The sequence below is a fragment of the Clytia hemisphaerica genome, unplaced genomic scaffold (assembly GCF_902728285.1).
Source record: "Clytia hemisphaerica strain Z4C2 unplaced genomic scaffold, Clytia hemisphaerica genome assembly, whole genome shotgun sequence".
Taxonomy (NCBI): Eukaryota; Metazoa; Cnidaria; class Hydrozoa; order Leptothecata; family Clytiidae; genus Clytia; species Clytia hemisphaerica.
The window spans coordinates 56,541-75,475 of record NW_027104191.1 but is presented as its reverse complement, the minus strand read 5'-3'; the positions used below and the strand labels follow the sequence as shown (position 1 = coordinate 75,475).

The 18,935-nt window shown below is 35.3% G+C and overlaps 1 protein-coding gene across 1 annotated transcript; it reads right to left on the bottom strand.

Annotated features, from left to right (window-relative positions):
• Window positions 1-1,465: 1,465 nt before the first annotated feature.
• Window positions 1,466-17,452, bottom strand: LOC136815077 (uncharacterized). Its single transcript, XM_067071521.1, has 11 exons — window positions 17,093-17,452; window positions 13,700-13,843; window positions 12,140-12,255; window positions 10,903-10,998; window positions 10,150-10,272; window positions 9,672-9,733; window positions 9,131-9,178; window positions 8,479-8,523; window positions 7,902-8,237; window positions 2,465-2,537; window positions 1,466-1,566 (listed from the first exon to the last, which is right to left on the bottom strand). Exons 1-11 carry the CDS (start codon window positions 17,197-17,199, stop codon window positions 1,466-1,468), a joined length of 1,251 nt encoding a protein of 416 aa, XP_066927622.1. The 5' UTR covers window positions 17,200-17,452.
• Between the last annotated feature and the right edge of the window lie 1,483 nt (window positions 17,453-18,935).

Below are 18,935 nucleotides of genomic sequence, written 5' to 3'. Positions count from 1 at the left end.
CTGTTAAAATTTTAAGCAGATTTGGAAATAAAAATATCAAAATTTAACTTACCAGCCAAGAGAGCAAGAGAGACAATAATAATCTTCATTTTTTGTTTGTTTTACGGTCAGTTGATGAGAATCGATCAAGTGATGCTGAACTGGTATATAGTCTGGCCTTTTATACATTTTTGATAATCCCTTTGTGACATAACCTTCTTAAAACCTACTGTATTTGTTTAACTTCTGCTTTAGTTAAAATCCTTGAAATTAGCGAGACAGAATTAACTTTGATCACTTCAATTAACTACTTTCGATACTTTAATTGTAGAATAATATAAACTATTTTAAGGAACGGCTATAAGATTTTATTCTTATTCCTTAGCATTGAATGGCCATCTATTATGTAAGGCTCTATTATATAACGTAAAATTGAAATGTTAAGCTGGTCATAACAGGAATTTTTTTAGTTAGTTATGGCTCATTTTAAATGTTTTAAGAAAGTTGGTTGAGCAGTTACATTATTCCACTCTAATTTATCTTTCTAGCAAAGTATAACTTTCACCTGATTCTTATTCAAAAAATTCGTCACAAAATATATAGGTTACAACTATAGAAACTACAAATATAAATATCATACATTCACATCCAATTCATTTCAAATCTTTGTGTCATTCCTGACACTGTGTGTAAAATTTTTCGATGTTACCAACCATTAAATGATGCAGGTATTTTTGAATTATTAAGATACGGGGTTACCCGGGAGGGAGGGAGATACTTAGTCAAAACAGGTGATGGATATGTGCAAACCATAGGGGTACCCTTAAACGCCCCTCAAAGGTTCCCAAAATCACTAAAATTGAAAATTTCCCTCTAAAACGCTATAGTTTTTGAAAATTTTGAATAGATTTTGGGAAAAATCGCCTAAAACTTTGAAAAAAAATCTCAAAAGGTCTCAAAAAAGTCAAGATCTTTTTCTCTCTAAAGGTTTGGGGACACGAGGAGTTTTTTTCGTGTTGGTGCAATGCAACACGCTCCATCCCACCAACACAGGACAAAAAGTGCGTGTCTCATGGTTTCTTTTTTTTTTCATGAGACAAAAAGATAATCAATTTTGCTCCATTGTCCCAGGGATATAAGTGAGACAAGCACAAATATCATTATAAGAAAAATGGGGTGGAGACACGAGAAATCGTTTCAGGTTGATGGTATGAAGCATGTTGCATTGCACCAACGTGAAAAAAAGCTTCTTGTGTCCCCAAGCCTTAAGGGTCTATTTTAAATTTTTGGCTCGGGCATATTCGTCACCTCAAAAACCTAGTACCCTTTTCCCCGGTGGATTACCTATCCTGTGTGATGTTTTTTAAACAAAGAAAGGTCTTCAAATATCACCTCATCGGTTAAAAAATAGACGGAAGGTTTTTATCGATGAAGTGTACTGTATATCTACAAGTTACTCAAGATTCAATGTCAACAAATTATTTCTTCATTTCTTTTGGCTATTATCATATGTATAGTAGCTGTCCAGGTCTGAAGTATTATTGCTGTAGATGTCATTGGTCTGTGCAGCAATGGTGGCACACGAGCCTGAATTTAAAAGAAAGTGATGAATCTTAAGTATTTTGCTTTAACCCTTTTTATACTAGGGTTTTTAAGTTGTTTGTTTAACCCCCGGGGGGGGGGGTACTTAGGCAAAAATAGGTGCTGGGTATGTGCGGACGGTAAGGGTCGGGTTTTTCACCTTTCAAAGTCTCTCTAAGGGTTACAAAAATCAGGAAATTTCAAAATAGTCTCTCTAAGGGTGGGAAAAATAACGATTTTTAGAAAAAAATTTTGATTTTGAGAGAAAAAATTACAAAAAAGTCTCACTAAGGGTAGGAAATTTTTGAAAATCAGAGAAAATCAGAGAAAAAGTCTCTCTAAGGGTCACTTTTTCACTAAAATTTGGTCTCTCTAAGGGTCGGCTTTCGGAGGTCCCGTCCGCACATACCCCTCATTCACCAACCCTAGTACCCCCCCCCCCCCCCCCCGGTTTAACCCTTTTTATACTAGGGTTTTTAAGTTGTTTGTTTCATCCACAAATTTTCGTACCAAATCAAATGACGTGCTTGTCAATAAGAGGACTTAAAAATACTAGTTTTTTAAACACCCCTGTGTCAAAGAAGCCCTGGTGGGTTTAGCCAGGTTTATTTCGTCCTCGGCTAGAGAACATCCTACTGTTTCATTCCTCCTTTCAAGGTAAAAATTGGAATAATTTCCACTGGGGCTTTGAGACAGTGGTATTTTTGAATTTGCAGGTAAGCAAAACTATCGACTATTTTCTGAAGAAGATGAAAATAGTTCTTGATATGTGTAAGTCAAGATGACGCCATATTTTCAAACGGAAGCACCCCAAAAAGCTGGATTTCGAACATTGCGTTTATATCGTTAATATCAGGTAAGGTCAATATCAATATCAAAATGAATCATTTGAGGAATTACTCACATTTGTTGATGCGTTTTTCCAGCATGTCTAATTTTTCGACCAACTTGTTGAAAATGAGGTAGGTTGCTGGTGACTAAAAGAAAGATAAAAACAAAAATAGTTAAAGTAATTTCAAACTTTTGTTGGTCTCCTAAGCTGGGTGGGTGGGTGTATGAGTGTTTTGATACCGAAGAATTTTGTCAGGGTAAAAATGTTTTAGTTATAACTAGACGGTTCCTGTCGTCGCAAACGCCGGTTTAGCTTGCGCACCAAAAGCCTTTAGGATAATAAGATGGTATTGTTGATGCTGTCTAGGTCTAACTTTAATCTGAAGTGGAATTTGAATTAGTTTTTGGAGTACATCAAGTAGTTGGAAGATACCTTTTTATGCTTCAAATTGAATGTGAGAATATGACTTGAAATCTTCACAATAAAATTAGCTTAGTAAACAATAAACTGTCAATTATGAGAGTTTCTTCAGGAAGTTTGAAGGCGATTTCAACTTAAATTTTTCCCACTTTCACCCCTGATAGTATTCCATATTTATGCTTATTGGGTCAAGAGTTTTCATCTGCAATGGTTAGGGAGCGGTCATAAAGTATCTACTAGAGGGGGGTGTGCATAGCACTACTTCGTCACATATCCTTACTTAGTCTCCTATTGTTATTTTCTCTTTTACGTCATAATATATGCATGAATAATCGTATAAATTATTTCTGATCGATCTTGAAATTAGAGGTGGTTTCTACTTGCTTTTTTTTATTGTATTGTTCTGTAACACCCGGTGGAACATAAATGCATCTAAATTGCATTGTGCAACTTTGACGGTAGAAGTTCTTCGGAAACGTTGACTAAGCTGAGAGTTTTAAAGGTGACAGACTATGCGTTGAGAGTCATAACACTAACAGCTGTGGCTAATGCATGTTGCTTTCCAGCACGTCACCACGCAGAATATTATAACGTACATAAATGCAACAGCGATATGATAAGATTGGAGCCAAAAGGGAGTTGTCCCTGTGAGTTCAGCGAAACAATTTTAATTAGTTCGGGGTGGCGGGTGGGTTTCACCATTTATGTTCCACCGGGCGGAAACCATGTATGTTTAGCTGTTTAATTTTTAAGCATAAATTATGACGTAGAAAAGAAAATAACAATAGGAGACGAAGTAAGGATATGTGACGAAGTAGTGCTATGCACAGGGGGGTGGAGGATATTTTGAAAAATCCAAAAAAAATTTCGCACCCCCTCCCCTAACCTGGAAAAAACTTTCGAACCCCCCCCCCCCTCATAAGGCCCAATGCCCAATATTTTTTCGCACCCCCCCCCCCCCCTACTAAGAAAATTTTTACGCGAAAAAGAATTCATCCAGATGCGGTACAAAGAGTATTATTTGTTTGTATGACAGTTTTTTATGTCAAAATAAGGTAAGGGAGATAGTTTAGCCCTGTTAAGTTAAAGTATAACAGGGTTAAGACAAGAATCATCAAGTGGTTTTCTCCGAGTTTCTGTAAAATTTGGAAAAAAATGCGGCTTATTTTCCCCAGTAGCGACCTGGCTTAATTTTCTGGGGGTGCAAACTATGAAATTGGCGCCCCTGGTATTTTTTGTCCCTACTTGCGCCCTCCATTATTAAGTGAAAATATTAAACTGTAAGAACAGTATGGTTGAAAGTAACGCCCGGAATCTTTGAGTCAAGAAACTTGGAATTTGTTTTTTGTATTTTGAAATGTTAAGTTGTTTTGACATTAGCAGATGCTAAGGAGGCGCAACCATGGTTTGCGCCGACGGGCGAAAATTTCAATATTTTTCACCACCATTTTAGCTAAAAGACACTTTGTTTTGACAAATTTCTTTTAAGAAGTACTTTTTCAAACCACTCTGATGAGCTGTGAGAGCCACTAATCTACTTCCCTCACCTAGCTCAATGTTACAAACCAAAAGGGCAAGGCGATGATGCCCAAATAATGCCAATATGAAATTGTACATATATCCAATAAGATAAATTATGAGTTTTTGAAATCTTCAAACGTAAAACTATGAAATTAGACTTCCTATATTTTCTCTTGAGTTTCCAAAAAAAAATTGGACCCCCCCCCCTATACCCTCAAAAAGATTTTGGAACCCCCCCTAAACCCCTCGAAAAAAAATTTCGAGCCCCCCCCCCTAGAATCCTCCACCCCCCCCTAGAAGATACTTTATAACCGCTCCCTTAGACTACTAAAAAGCTTTAGGTATTTTTCTAATATCGAACCAGGATGCCGAAAATACCAAAATTATTTTGTAAGATTCCAAAATTTTAAAGAATAAACACCACCCTCTCGATATATTTAAGGGTAGTTCCTTAAAAATAAATTTGAGAAATAATTTATTTAGTTTAGCGAGGAATTTTGGAATTTCTGGCAATAACTCTACTATAAATGATCTGAAAATTTTGTCTTTGTTTGTTTATCCCTCGAAACCTTGAGCAAGGTAGAGTAATTTACACCAGAAATGGAGTTTTAATCCCGACTATGAAGCACAATTGAAACTATCTTGATTTTCAGAAGGCTTTTCCTGAAAGGCAAATTTTGCCAATAATTTTCCAAATTTAATCTAGTATGTGAAAACGAATCCCTTGATAAAGCTTTACGTGAACACAAAACATGGAAATAATTTTATTAAATCCCTTGTGAAATTTCATGGAATCCCAGTAGGTTCAAAGATTCACTTTTTTCTATATTTCCCTTGGGAAGTAAAATTTTCATTGTTTTAACCAGACAAATAACTGACAAATGAAATGATAAGATTTTCGTTGAATACAGTAACCAACTGTGGTGTAACAAGTACTGTAAGAAGTTTTTGATGTGGTATCATGTATCTGGTAAGATAAAACTTTTTTGTCTTATGAGTATTTTTCGCCCAAATATTACTACGCCCATTATTAAATGCCCATAGAGGGATGACTGAGAAATACATTCTCGACAGACCATTAGGTAGCATGGTGGCAAATTTGGTGAGCTGAAGGCGTTGAGTCTTCAACCTTTTCCAGGTAAGAGAAAGGATGTCTAGTGCTTTTTTGCTTCCGTGTGGCAAATTCTTTGAAATTTAGTCTTTTGTGTGAAAACTACGCAGGCCGTACAAATCACTGAAGTGTTACAAAAAGATGGCTTCAATGGGCCACAAGGTATTGAAAGACGGGGAACTCCGAAAGTATGATTTTCTTTTAGGCTCAAATGAGGAGAAAATTACTCCAAAATATCTTTTACAGTAAATTTCTTAGACATCCACAAAATTTCTTAAAATAAAAGAATTCCTAAATCCCTGAATGTTTGACCTTATACGAGCTCTAAAAATTAAAAAACTTTCAAAAGTCATGAATCTGTGGAAGTGTCCCTGAACCTCAAAAGTTTCATAAAGCTCCTGAAAAGTTCTAGCATATTTAAAGAATCCTAGAAAAATAGCCTTGAAAAATCCAATCGCAAAATATCCTAAAATGCTCATCAACATAATAAATACTTTAAAACAATCTCTAAGACACACCTCCTAAACTTGCGGGTCCAACAAGAAAGAATAGACTAAGAGAGTTTTCTACCCAGCCTTCCTAAAAATAGAAAAAAATCAGAGTTTAGACTCTCGGGTTAAGACTGTTGCCAGATTTTTTCAATATGAGTTTCGGAAACAAAGAGAAGAAATTAGGAGATTACAGGTAGAACATTAGCTCACGTAGATACTATTGCATCTTGGATTGTAATTATGATAATGACCTTAAATTAATATTGATACAGACCACATACATAAATCTTATGATGAGCCTCAAATATTCTTCATTAACGTCACACATCACCAAAAAATTCGACCTACCGCTGCAAGAGCACGTAGTCATTTTCCACACACAAACTCTTCTAATGTGTTTTTAATAATATTTCTAGCCTTAAGTATTTTATTTAATAGTGATAGCTTTTTATTGCATACAATGAAGATATTCTGCCTCCGGAACTACCCCTATTACTTTAGCCGCAATAATTTAAAGCCTTTCAAACGCTCACACAGTCACTTATGCGTAATTCTGGTAAATTGATTTCCTGTCAATAAATTTGCATATTTTCTCTGGAGAGTAGAATTGTTCCTTGTTAGTTAGGTTGATTAATATACGCACACGTCTCGAAAACATTTATGAATTTCTTTCGGTAATGATCTATTAAATATGGTTTATTCCACAATGATTCATAATTTGTTTCCCTACCGCATAGATAACCAAATTCTAACAACTTTACATTCTCACCAAAAACTGAAAGCTACTTTGGGTGACGTAACAAATTTCGAATTTCAACCCTTCCTTCCTTTCAGTAAAAGGCTGGTATTCTCAGTAAGATATTTTAAGGGGGATTTACTTTTACGGTGTGACGGGATTGGCCCTTTTTTAGTACGGTATTGCGGGATTTGACAAAAAAAAAGACGGGAAAACTTTATTTTAAAATCAGACGGTGACGGTATTTGACCTTATTTTTTTGTCATTATGCCGGTATTTGAACCTGTACAAACCAGTGTGACGGTGTTATTATTTTTTTCGATTTTCAATTTTCGGGATTCCGGGATTGAGCAAAATTTTGACGGGAAAACGGTTTTTCGAACCCCTACAAACCCAAGGGTTTAAGTAAGTTTGCGCAAGATTGTGGGTCCAACCCGCAGTCGGTTCTTCATACCAAAGATTCCCAAAATGTTAATTAATGCCTCTCTCCTTGATACTCAGCAATTAAGAGAAGGATCAAGGGTAAGTGGAGCAATCCAGGGAGAAAGTTTGGCGCCTTCCTCTACCTTCGGGTAGATAGCTATCGAAAGAAGAGCCTTTGGGTCGCCTTCGATTGCAGTCACAGACTTAGTTACTTTACGTATTGGCCATTTCATTTTTAAGCCGGCCATGAGATTTCAATCTGAGCACTAAGCCGAGGGCTGTTTATTTGAATAGACCCTTGATAAATATTTTTAACCCTATTCATACGCTTTTAGGGGTGGTTCAAAACCAGGGGGGCTTTTCCACCACCCTTAACTTTTGATCTAAAGTCTGTCTCAAAATAACTTGCAGCTGGAGAAAAAAATGGCTGTAACTTTTGATAGAATTCGAATCAAGTTGCGATTTTGTGCTCGTTAAAAAGATATTCGTGAGTGGAATATTATCAAGTAAGAAATTTGAGAAAAAAAAAGGAAAAAGAAAATGAAAAATGAAGAAGAAAAAAATAAACTTTTTGTAGAAATGTGGTATAATTACCATTTTCACAGGAGTGACTGATCGACAAAAGGCTGTTTTTTTGTCGTTTTTTAACGTACTTGCTAATTTTTTATTTGCTAATTAAGTTGAATTTGTTTGTTTTAATCATAACAATGATATGTATTTCCCCATAAACGTTTTTTTCTCAAAAGGGTAGACCTCGCTGGTCTGCTTTCACGTGCATACAGCTTAAAATAGTCGAATTTATCATACCTGAGCCATAAACTTCTTTGCTTCTTCCATCATTTCTTTGTCTCCCATTTCCTTCTTTTCGTCTTTCTTCTTCTCTTCTTCATCCTCCTCTTTCGTTTCTTCGTTATCCTCAGCAGATAATCCCTCCTGAACATTCCCTTGATCAAAAACTTTCAAACTTGCTTCATTGCTACTTTTATCAGGAACAGTTTCCTGTTGTCCTTTAATAGGCTCTGGCGAATATGGCGCTGGTTGTGTAGGTTTTTGTTCTGATTGCTGTTGCTCGTGGTCTTCTTTCATCTTTTCTTGGATTTTGGATATTGATTTCAATTGGTTTTGATGCTCTAAAGCATTTACCTGTCAAAAAATATATTGAAAAACTTTTTAGACACCAAATCGTATCTTATCTTCAATGAATGTATTCTATGGATACTATTGAAGAGAAGAGAGATTTTGAAAGCATATAGCCAGGTAAGTTTCATTCTAATTTTAAAAAACCATAGTCCCTCTGTATTTAGTAATGTCCAAGTAAGCCAGACAGATTTTAACATTTAGGGGAATTCGCATTCTGAAAAGTCGAAAGAATTGAAAATCTCACCATTATCTCATCTTGTTGTTTTTGCAATGTGGTATCGATATGGTTCTAGAAAAAGCAACACACACGGGTATTTACAATAACTTTACAATTGATATTTATCAGAGATTTGGAAAATGGAGATATGAAACGCATTCATTTTACAATCGGCTCCATTTCGAACTATACATCAAAAGAGACTACTTAGGACTCGTATATGGTGATGACGAATATCGAATCTTAAAATTTCTCGAATAATCACTTGTATTTTAGTATAATTCACCAACAAATATTTCTTGTATCAAATGAAATTGTGATTTTTCAGATCTCACTCTACTAACTATTATTATCCATATAGTGGTCATTAAGTAAGCCATTAAAGGTTCAATCGGCGGGCGGTATTGAAAGGTTTTGTGACTCAAATTGTCATACCCGCGCTAGCTAGAGGAAACTAAAGCGCCAGGCTTCAGAGGGCTCCGCTTCGCGTCGGGCTCAAATGACACTATCGGGCGAATAATCATACTACGCGTGCAGAAAATAACAACAACGACCTCAAACTGAACGCTATTGTTATATTGGTTTCTGACCGAAAAGAAAAGGTTTTATCATAATTTTCATGGTTTAAGAACGATGTAGAACCTTAAATATAAAGTTTTTAGAATGTACTCTAACTTACAATTTCAGATTTCAGTTTCTTGTTCTCAGTCTTCAATGTCGATGTTTCCTGAAAAAAAAATTCGACCAGTCTTAACTGCCGTGATACTTTGAAATTTCTTATCAAAGTGATGATGGCCCAGAAGCGTCACATAGGCAGATAGAGGTTACGGGAATGCCCGCTCTTTCGGCAAAAAGTTCCGCCATTAGAGGGTCGATAATTTTCCAAATTATCGGCTTTTCTTTTCGATTTCTTTCAAAATTCTTGGGTCGGTGCATATCGAATTAATCTGCAACTTTTTGAGCCATTATAACTTGGCTATCTTTGAGTTAATTATGGTAAGCTCTTTCTATTAAGATCAGATTTGGATTATATGCTTTCTATCAAAATAACCAGCAGCGAAAAAGATCGCTCAGAGTATTCAAATCAAAGGAAATACAGCTGGAGAAAGCAGTGCACACCGGTTATTGGATTGGAAAAATTTGCAAGAAAATTCACCTCTTATCTAATCAGGTTGTTTTTCTTTTCTGTCCAAAGAGATGGTCTCATTCAAAATAATTACCTTTTCAACGTTTGTCATTCTCTTCTCAAGTTGTTGATATTCTTCACTGCATTTGATGCAGACTGAAATAAGGTAAGGAATAAAAACTCGATATACTCCCCGGCTATCAAATATGCTGGTTTGAAAGCACAATATTTAACCAATGACAGTGGTCCAGCTACAGTCAACTCTCTCTAATTCGAACTAAGATGCTCTCTCAGCTGAATAGTAGTATAAATCAATCATCGTAATCCTAATTATTCTCTACTTCGACAAAGATTTTTGGTCCCTTGAGGATTGAATTAGAGAGAGTTAACTGTTAAAATAAACATCATCATTCTCAGGCTTTAGTGCCACCAAAAGGATGTTCAATATTATTCGAATCCTCTCCTCGTGTGATTCTCAAATGGAACAAAGATATTAGCTGGCTGGCTGTGGACTTTATAAAAACATTCTTATAAATGTTGACATGGTTTTTAAAAAAGTAAAGCCTTCTTACATTTACAAGATCTACCATCTTTTTGTAAGATGTATCCTGGATCACATTGACACTTGAACGTTCCTCGATAATTGATGCATTTTTGTTGGCATTTCCCATTGTTTTTTAGACATTCGTTGATATCTAAAAAGTTGTAAAATGCTATACAGTGGTGTCTCTTTAACTCGAACCTCTATAACGCGAATGTTTCCATAAACTCGAACAAGCTTTATTAGTCCCTTCAGCTAACAATACTTTACTCTATAACTCGACATTTCCTTACTTCGAACAAATTTTCTTCCCCATTTTAGGCTGTGATCCCCTGAATGGATTTTGTTAAAGCTAAAGGGGATGCGTATCTCAATTCTGGGGTAAGCTCCAGAAATCCAATGATTGTATTATTAACCTCTAGTCATTCAAATTTTTAATTTAAAGATCTCTCATACAAAACCTATGAAAGTAGCTTCAGATTATTGTCTCAGAGGTTCAAGATGAACATTTTACAAGAATTTTTGTCATTGGATTGGTCGTTAACTATTCAAACAAAAACTTTTATTATATTTTTCTGAAGAACGCATCATCTCTACTATTTTGAATAACCAATTATGTGAGCATCTTATAAAAACTTCAATACAACTGGTTTCAGAAGGGATATTGAGCTATCAGACGTCCATACCTTTGCGTAAGAATAATTTAGTTCGTTGACAGTAGACTTATATTTACCAAGAAGCCACCTCCGAGCTTGAAACAATAACAATGAAATACTGGTCATACCTGTTTGACAAGATGGACCCTGCCATCCCGGTGTACATGCACATTTATTTGGTCCTGTGCATAAACCGTTCCCATTACAATTGCCTTTGCACGTTGCTAAAATAAAAAGGGATTTTGGTCGTTTGGAGCGGGAGAGAATAATCAATAGACCTTTTCATAAATTACGTCATGAACATTATTTGCATCGTATTCAAATAATTACCATGGTGGTTATGTTCCTTGAGACATTAAATGATTTTTTTATGAATTTCAAAACGAGGCAAGTGATGTTCGTGACGTAATTCATGGAAAGGTTTATTGGTTGATCTATTTTCTATATCAACATGAAGGTACCTTCATGATATCAATAAGTGAGCGGTTCATTCCTAGACTCTAGCGTTTTTTTTACGCTGGAAAGTCTACTGTAGAGGTAGACTAGAGTCTACTTCTGGCTGAACTTTGCTTTTTGATAATTCTTGATGACGCTGAGTCCAGTGAAGTAGACTAGGAGCGTTTGGAGCCATTATGAAAAAGAATGTTTAAAATCCAAATAACAAAAAAACTACTTGGAGTTGAAAGATATAATCAAAAATGAGAAATAAACATCAACAACAGATTTGCAATCCTTTATTCTCAAATAAAAACGTTGCTTCATACTGTTTTTACCTTCCAAAATCAACTAAAATCTGGCGGACTGTTTTACAGTCCGCCTAAGCAAAAGCATATTACCATATACTACCGGGCCACTTAATCGCGCCATCCAGTCTATAAAAAAGCTTTAAGTGGACCCCGGGCTACTGTAGAGGATGAAAATTTCTATCGAAATCTTAATGGGGATAGAAGTTATATTGTTTCCAAATCGAACAATCCAATGAGATGGTTTTAGAGTGCAAAAGATTTTTCTTGGATTCCAAATGGGGATAAAATCAAAAACGACTTCTAGTTGGGCTGTAACTGTAAGATATCTTTTCCACTGGTTCCCATTGGGCGGGCGTCCAACCAGGTCTGCGAGACAGGGGAGTAGAAGCTTTTTCAAACAGTTTTCTGATATAATTTTAGACTAGCAAACTAGACTAGCTTTCAGCCCTTGCCGCCGACAAAATTTCTTCACACGCTTACCTTACTACTACGCTCACTTATCCCACGTGATACCGTTCCAGCCCGACTAACGTGCCAGTCTTACACAGTTTCGACGATTTATTAAGTCAAGTTGGAATTCTTGTTAGCATTTAATAGAAAATGTACAGTTAATACTTACGCTGGGTACAGCCTTTCTTTCCAGGGACTTTCTTCCATCCAGCACAACAAGAAAACTCCACTTTTGATTCTTTGTGTTTTTGATAAAATGTCTTGATCACTTTGGTGTATTTCTGCCTGAAATTGTTATATGAACCGTAATCGGTAATGAGTTTTGTAATGGAATAGAACTACCCTGAGTATCGAGGTTAAGTTTTCAAAGAAAATAGTAACCTCTGAAGACAAAAAATATAAATTTTATCGCGCATGTGCCAATCTAATCACTGTAGAAAAAATCAAAGATGAAGACCAAATATTACCATATTAATGTCTAGCAGACTGTATCAGTATGCAGTTTACTATTTACGAATTCCCCAGAAACCTCCAAGTGTAGTTGAAATGAGTTTATTTCAAAAGAAATCTTTTACATGATCCCCAAATGTATAACAGTAATTACTAAACTTTTAATTATGGAAAGGTCACTTTAATTGAATCGAAATAATAGACAGACTTTATGTTATGATTCTCTATCACTGACTCTGGCTGCGTTTAGACCAACTGGCATTTGTAATTTGGCATTTGCTCATGAGGGATTCGATTTTAATAGCTTTTCCATTGTATTTTCTGTCATGGCATTTAAGGAATCGTCTTTTTAGAGTCATTACTGAAAGGGTGATTCCCTCAAGTTCAACTTTGACAGATCAAACAATGAAAAGTATGGAATTTCTCAAAAACTGCAGTCATTAAGACTGAAACTTTTTGCCGTAGGGCTAGGCTATGGCAAATCTTGCAAATTTTACAATCTATAGAAAGAACTGAATTAAAAAACGTACAAATACTTTAAAAAATCAAAAATGTCATTTTTTCTCTTTGTTTTGGTTCCTTTGTTTGATTTGAAATGCCAGAAAAGGGGATTCTTTTGCTCAAAATGGCATTTCAAATGCCAACGAAATGCCAACACACTGGCATCATTAGGCATTTGACAAACCGAACAATTGCGCGGAACAATAGAATTCAAAAGAATACTGCAAGCAATTACAAATGCCAGGCTGGTCTAAACGCAGCCTTTTTACAAAGCATTGATGAATTTTTGTAAGTTGTGTTTTCAACGAAGGGAATAAAAATATCGACTATGACGCTCATCCAAGATCTTGGATGGTCGTCATGGTTACTTTTGTCTTCGCTGATTGCGTGATGAATAGAATCTCGATTCGTCGGCACAGAGTAAATATATGATTTTGAGCTGTGCTTTTCACGGTAGAATAGAACCTCTTTTGATGGCCATCCACCCAAAGGTATGAGAGGGTGTCACTTTTTCTCCCTGGATTGCTTCCCTTACCCTTAACCTCTATTTGATTGCTGAGCATTAGCAGAGGCGTTAAGTAGACCATTTGGATAATCTTTGGTATGACCCGAAAGATTGAATCCGTTACCCTGCACACCGTAGCCCAGTGCTGTAGCTTTATACTAGGGCAACTAAATACTAGCATGTTAAAATTGCTTTGATAATACCTCAATATTTCACAGATAAAAAACTTTTACGGAGTAGTATAGAATCAAAATATTTAAACTTCGACCTTACCTGTATGCAGTGCACATTCCTTTCGTTTTCTTTCCCCATCGATCGGTGCATGGTCGGAGAAAAGTGATGAACTTAGGTATACAAAGTGTTCTTTCTACTGGATAATATTTGAAGCTTTCTTTCGTTCTTGAACATACATGACGGCTAGATAAAGAAGAATATAGATGAACCAGGTCCGGTGGAACAACCGTAAAAGTGAGGTGGCTGACGATTCAAATGAGATAAAATTCTGAAGAAAATCTCATTTGCTCAAAAGAAGGGAGGCTGAAGTCTCCCCAATACCCCCGTTTCCACCGGGTCTGTGAACCCCTAGCTTCAAGTGTACTCCATACTTAGCTTTACTATCGATTTATTATCAATGCGATATAGCTAGACTACTCCAATCCTAATCTATCAATACTACATTAGTTGTCCGCTACGTATCAGTTTGAACTATAATAGCATTTTATATACATTACAGATACATAAAACATAAAACTTTACTGTCAGAGGAACCAATATATTTTTAGAGATCAAGAAAATCATTTTTAAAAAAAGACTTGGTTCTGAAAGCGTTAGCGTTATCGAATTATTCTTATTTGAGGCCGTCATTGAGCTAGGATAATGGAGTAGATTTAGAGAACTTATATTCATCGGGGTAGCGAGAATGGGTTAAACGACGATCCGGGTTGTTATTCATATAATGAGGGTATTGGTATTTCGAAGCTTTTTAAAAAGATATCCCTGTCTCACAGCCTCGGTGGAACCTTTTCCTCAGTGAGGATAAAAATTCCTATTGAAATCCGAATGGGAATAGAAATTATATTGATCCAAGGTTAAAAAATCCAGTGGTGAGGTTTTGGAGTGCAATTTTTAAAGACTAAATTTCGAGTGGGAATGAAACCAAAGTCAATTTTGAAGTAGGGCTGAAATTCCAGGGTATTTTCCCAACGGGGACGGAATTTTTGCCGAATTTTCCAGCGGGGCCATGAATCTACTAGGATAAATTTTGAGTCAATTTTTCTTATATTCGTCGATTTTGACGTGGCCGGGGTCCTAGTGGGTCCGTGACACAGGGGTGTAATAAGGTTAAGAAGGTTAGGTATAATTAAGGTAGTAAAGCAAGTTATATTACGATATACTTTGTGACACCCGTCTATGCGACATATATACCTCCTTTGTAAGGCTTTTTAAAAAACAAAAGGAAAGGTTTTATGGTTCGAATGTCGATATGTCATGAAAGATTGGCAAAAATTAGGCTTGTAACTTAATATGAATGTAATGCCGTTGTGTTTTGTGAAAAATCAGAAAATATATTTAGCTGCAAAAGCCCTTCCAAATAATAAGGCTTTCTATTAGGTGTTTTATATGGCGTGACGAACAAATACAAAGTTTCCAAAACAGCTCAAAATCTTTCTGACCAATCTTTATAATGTGGTGTAATGATTCATGTTTTTGGAAAAAAAAATAAAGTGTCTTTAAAATTAAGGTCAAACACCTAACACCTAACACCTTTATTTGGGGAGGGGTTGTACTTTTACGGTGTGACGGAATTGGCCTTTTTTTAGTACGGTATTACGGGATTTGAAGAAAAAAGAAACGGGAAAACGGTATTTTAAAATCAGACGGTGACGGTATCTAGCCTTATTTTTTGTCATTGTGCCGGTATTTTAACCTCTACAAACCGGTGTGACGGTGTTATTATATTTTTCATTTTTCGGGATTCCGGGATTCAGCCAAAAGTTTTCAACCCCTACAAACCCCCTCCGCCTTTATTGTGGAAAGTCTAAGGCTTTGTCGAAGGTTTTTTTCGACATTATGGGGCGTTACTTAGGAGCAAAAAGGGATTGTCTCGGACTATTCTTAAAATAGAAATTTCAGGCTTGGAATTTCTTTCTTTCTTCCTACTATACCTGGATGATGAAAGCTTCAATAAGAGGGACGCCCCCTGAAGGGACAATTCTACCACTAGATAGAATCTAAAATAGTGGCCACAAATTCAGAGGTTATTAAATTAAATTTCTTTATTTGCAAGATCTTGGCGATAAAGGCAACCTAAGGAATTTCAAATTTTGTAACAATTCACAGTCACAAACGAAATAGACCCGTTATGTAAATGAACTCTGATATGGTTCATGGTTTCTAATTTCAACCATAGTAATTTACACAAGATCTTTTATCACCACATTTTAGTGGCCAAATCTATACCATCAATAAGACTGAGAGGATGGTCATAATATCAAGACGGAATGTTGTCAAGCAAAAAGTGAATAAAACGTTCAATTTCTAAGAGATGGCTGAATGGTCGAAGGCATTAACTCAAAACCAACGGTTGATTGATTTCGTTAATTCCATGGGCCTCCCTCCTAACTACTAGAAAGAAACTCCGATTAAAAATTCCCCTTAGACTTTATTCTTATCGCGGAAAATTAAATTCCTAGCAGGGGAAAAGAAGAAGAAGATTTTGAGGTTGAACGAATGGAATAAATGGAATCCAAAAGATTCCTTGACCTGAAAAAATGCCTCTTGATCTGGACTACATTTGAATCTCTATAGCTCCAAAGAAATTTAATATTCTTGAGAGTAAAATTTGTAAAAAAAACTTAAGGGCTCTGACCATAGCGAATGTTTGATATTTGCCACTTACAAAATATAAAGTTCTACTTGATGTAGCACACAAAACTGTGGCATGTTATACATTTTCTGTTAGGCCAATTATCCGTGAGAGTGAAGATTTAAAAATCGCAATGAAAAAATTTGATGAAGAAGAAAATGAAGACTTTTGCAAAGAAGAGTATTTCAACTTTGAAGAGCTTATTTTCGACGATTTACCGAACTAAAGTTATTTTTTCGGAAAATTTTTCTAAAAGCTTATTTGCTTCAAAATCTTGAAAATATAATAATGGCTTTTTGACCAATTTTCCATCCCAAACTTTTCATAGAAAAACAGCCATAACTTTTGATACATTAATTTAGAAAGATTTTCCGAAAAATTTAAAACAGTTTATATTTTAAAATGGTTCATTTCAATGTTTTTAAACTGATGATGGTGGTCGGATGACACCGAAACGTCTTAAATAAATTTTGATTTTATGAAAATAAAATGAAGTCGCTTCTGTGTTTGAAATTTTTATTGAAATCATTCAGGAGGATCAACCAATTTGATTGAAAATGGTTCTCCCTAGTAGGATCCATTCTTCTGAACTCAGTGGACCATCTCCGTCAGTCGGAAAGAGTAGTACCCCCCCCTTGGATAAAATACATTAATTTTTCCCTAAAAAATAGGAATAACACGATAAGAACAATTTGAGGCAGAAATTGTTTGAACAAAAAATAAGTTGGATATCAACAAAGATTTACTGGTTTTTGTGGAGCTTAAACTTCACATCGGAAGCAATCATTGATATATCTTACCCAGACATGTGCGTGTGCTGTGTGTCTTTTTTGCTTGTCTTTCCAGCTTCACTACAACCAAAACATACTGCTTGAAAAAGCAACAAACCGAAAATATGAAATTGCATCGTTCTGACCAAATTACAAATTACAATATGCAACACCTGGTATTGAAACAAATAATTTGTAGATTTGCCAATACTGCTGTAAACCCTGTAGCTTATTCTCCGACAAAGCGTTTGAGGATTCAATCAAGAAAATGTCATATACAAAAAGCAATCAAAACGGACATGAAAATTATGTCAAATCTCTTCAATCTTTATCACTTGAAGTAGTATAATGAAAACCCTATGGAACCGCAAGATTTATCACTTTCATTTAATCTTATATCTTAGCCTTTACTTTCTTTCTTATTTATTATTCACCCATAAAGTTAAAGAAAAAACTCTTTGTGTTAAAAAAATCATTGATTGAGATATCAACCAAAAGTCTTTGGGACTTTAAAAAGTCTACATTTAAAGCCGCAAAAATATGTGACGAATTGATTTTTCACTTTGAATATGTACAATTTTGCAAGTTTTATACAACTGACAAGCTGTTTTAAGAAAGTGTTTTATAATAACGAATTCTCTTGATAACAGATCGTAACCACTTGCTTTACCACTTGCAAACATTTTAGCCATCTAGAAACAACAGACAGTGTCAGTCTCTTCAAGGTGTTGATAGCCAGTATGTAACTCTCATTCACATCATTTACTTTTGTCGCTTAATTTAAGCAAAACAATCATGTACTGGCTAACGTTAAAGCGGTGTCAACTCTTTCCTCAAAGGATCACGCTAAATTTAATGTTAAGTCTTTCTACGCCAATTTTAGAACTGCTTTTCATTCAAATGGAAATATGGAAATTTTTCTAGTATTTTGATTCCTATCCTACGACTCGTGTTGCGACAGGTCATATTTAATGGTGAGTCCACTTGAAGTTCAAACAAATTATAGAATCTCTATCTAAAATTTGGGAAAGAGATGTAGAAAATGCCAGAATTAGCCGGAAAAACGATAAACGGTAAATAGACTGATTCTTTTGTATTGTTTATGTGAACCTACTCCACACGAATCGCTCTTCCACAATGTGTTGTTAATCCATATTCAAACATATTAGTTTTAAGGTGTTTGACTTTTCCTGCTTAAATAACTGGTAATTCATTGGACTATAGAATTATGAGTAAAATGAAAAATTGCATATTTTTCTTTAATTAAAACTAAGGCAGACTCCCAAAGCTTTGGAGAAATGGTAGCCACAACTGTTATCAATGAAAATAGCATTAATAGATTTTTTCGAAAATCAATTTGCTGCTTAAAATTTTAGGGTATTTTCCTCTAAGGTCAATACCCGGCCGATGATAAACGAATAAAAATGTCTAAGTTAGCATATTGATATAACATCAGTGACTAATCTTATGAGGTTTTCTACCCTTATCTTGGTGAAATCTGCTGATAATTTTTTCCTTACACATTTCCAAACTAAGTCATCATACATGTAAAGTAGCCCCATTGTGCTTTCATTTACTTATGAACTTGGTCCCACTGAGATTTTAAGATAAGAATCTAACTTGCTTAACTACTTAATGACAAGCGCAGATGCATATAAGACGTATTGGGCAAGTAATGTCTGTTTGGGGACAAGTACCTAAGCAAAAAAATCTTATCGCAATTTCTTCCTTACTCCGCTAGAAAAAAGACGTAGTACGTCTGGTACAGATATAAACCAAAATATAATCGAGTTTTACACAAACAAATTCAAAAATTTTAGCACAAGCTAATTAAATTTTTAAAATTATGGAATTCTTAAATAAACATTTGTTG

Coding starts and splice junctions, on each gene's coding strand:
- LOC136815077 (XM_067071521.1), bottom strand. CDS start 17,199: ATGCAATTTCATATTTTCGGTTTGTTGCTTTTTCAAGCAGTATGTTTT. Junction 9,179..9,671: donor GAATGACAAACGTTGAAAAG/GTAATTATTTTG, acceptor TTTTTTTTTCAG/GAAACATCGACATTGAAGAC. Junction 2,538..7,901: donor CAAAGAAGTTTATGGCTCAG/GTATGATAAATT, acceptor TCTTTCTTTTAG/TCACCAGCAACCTACCTCAT.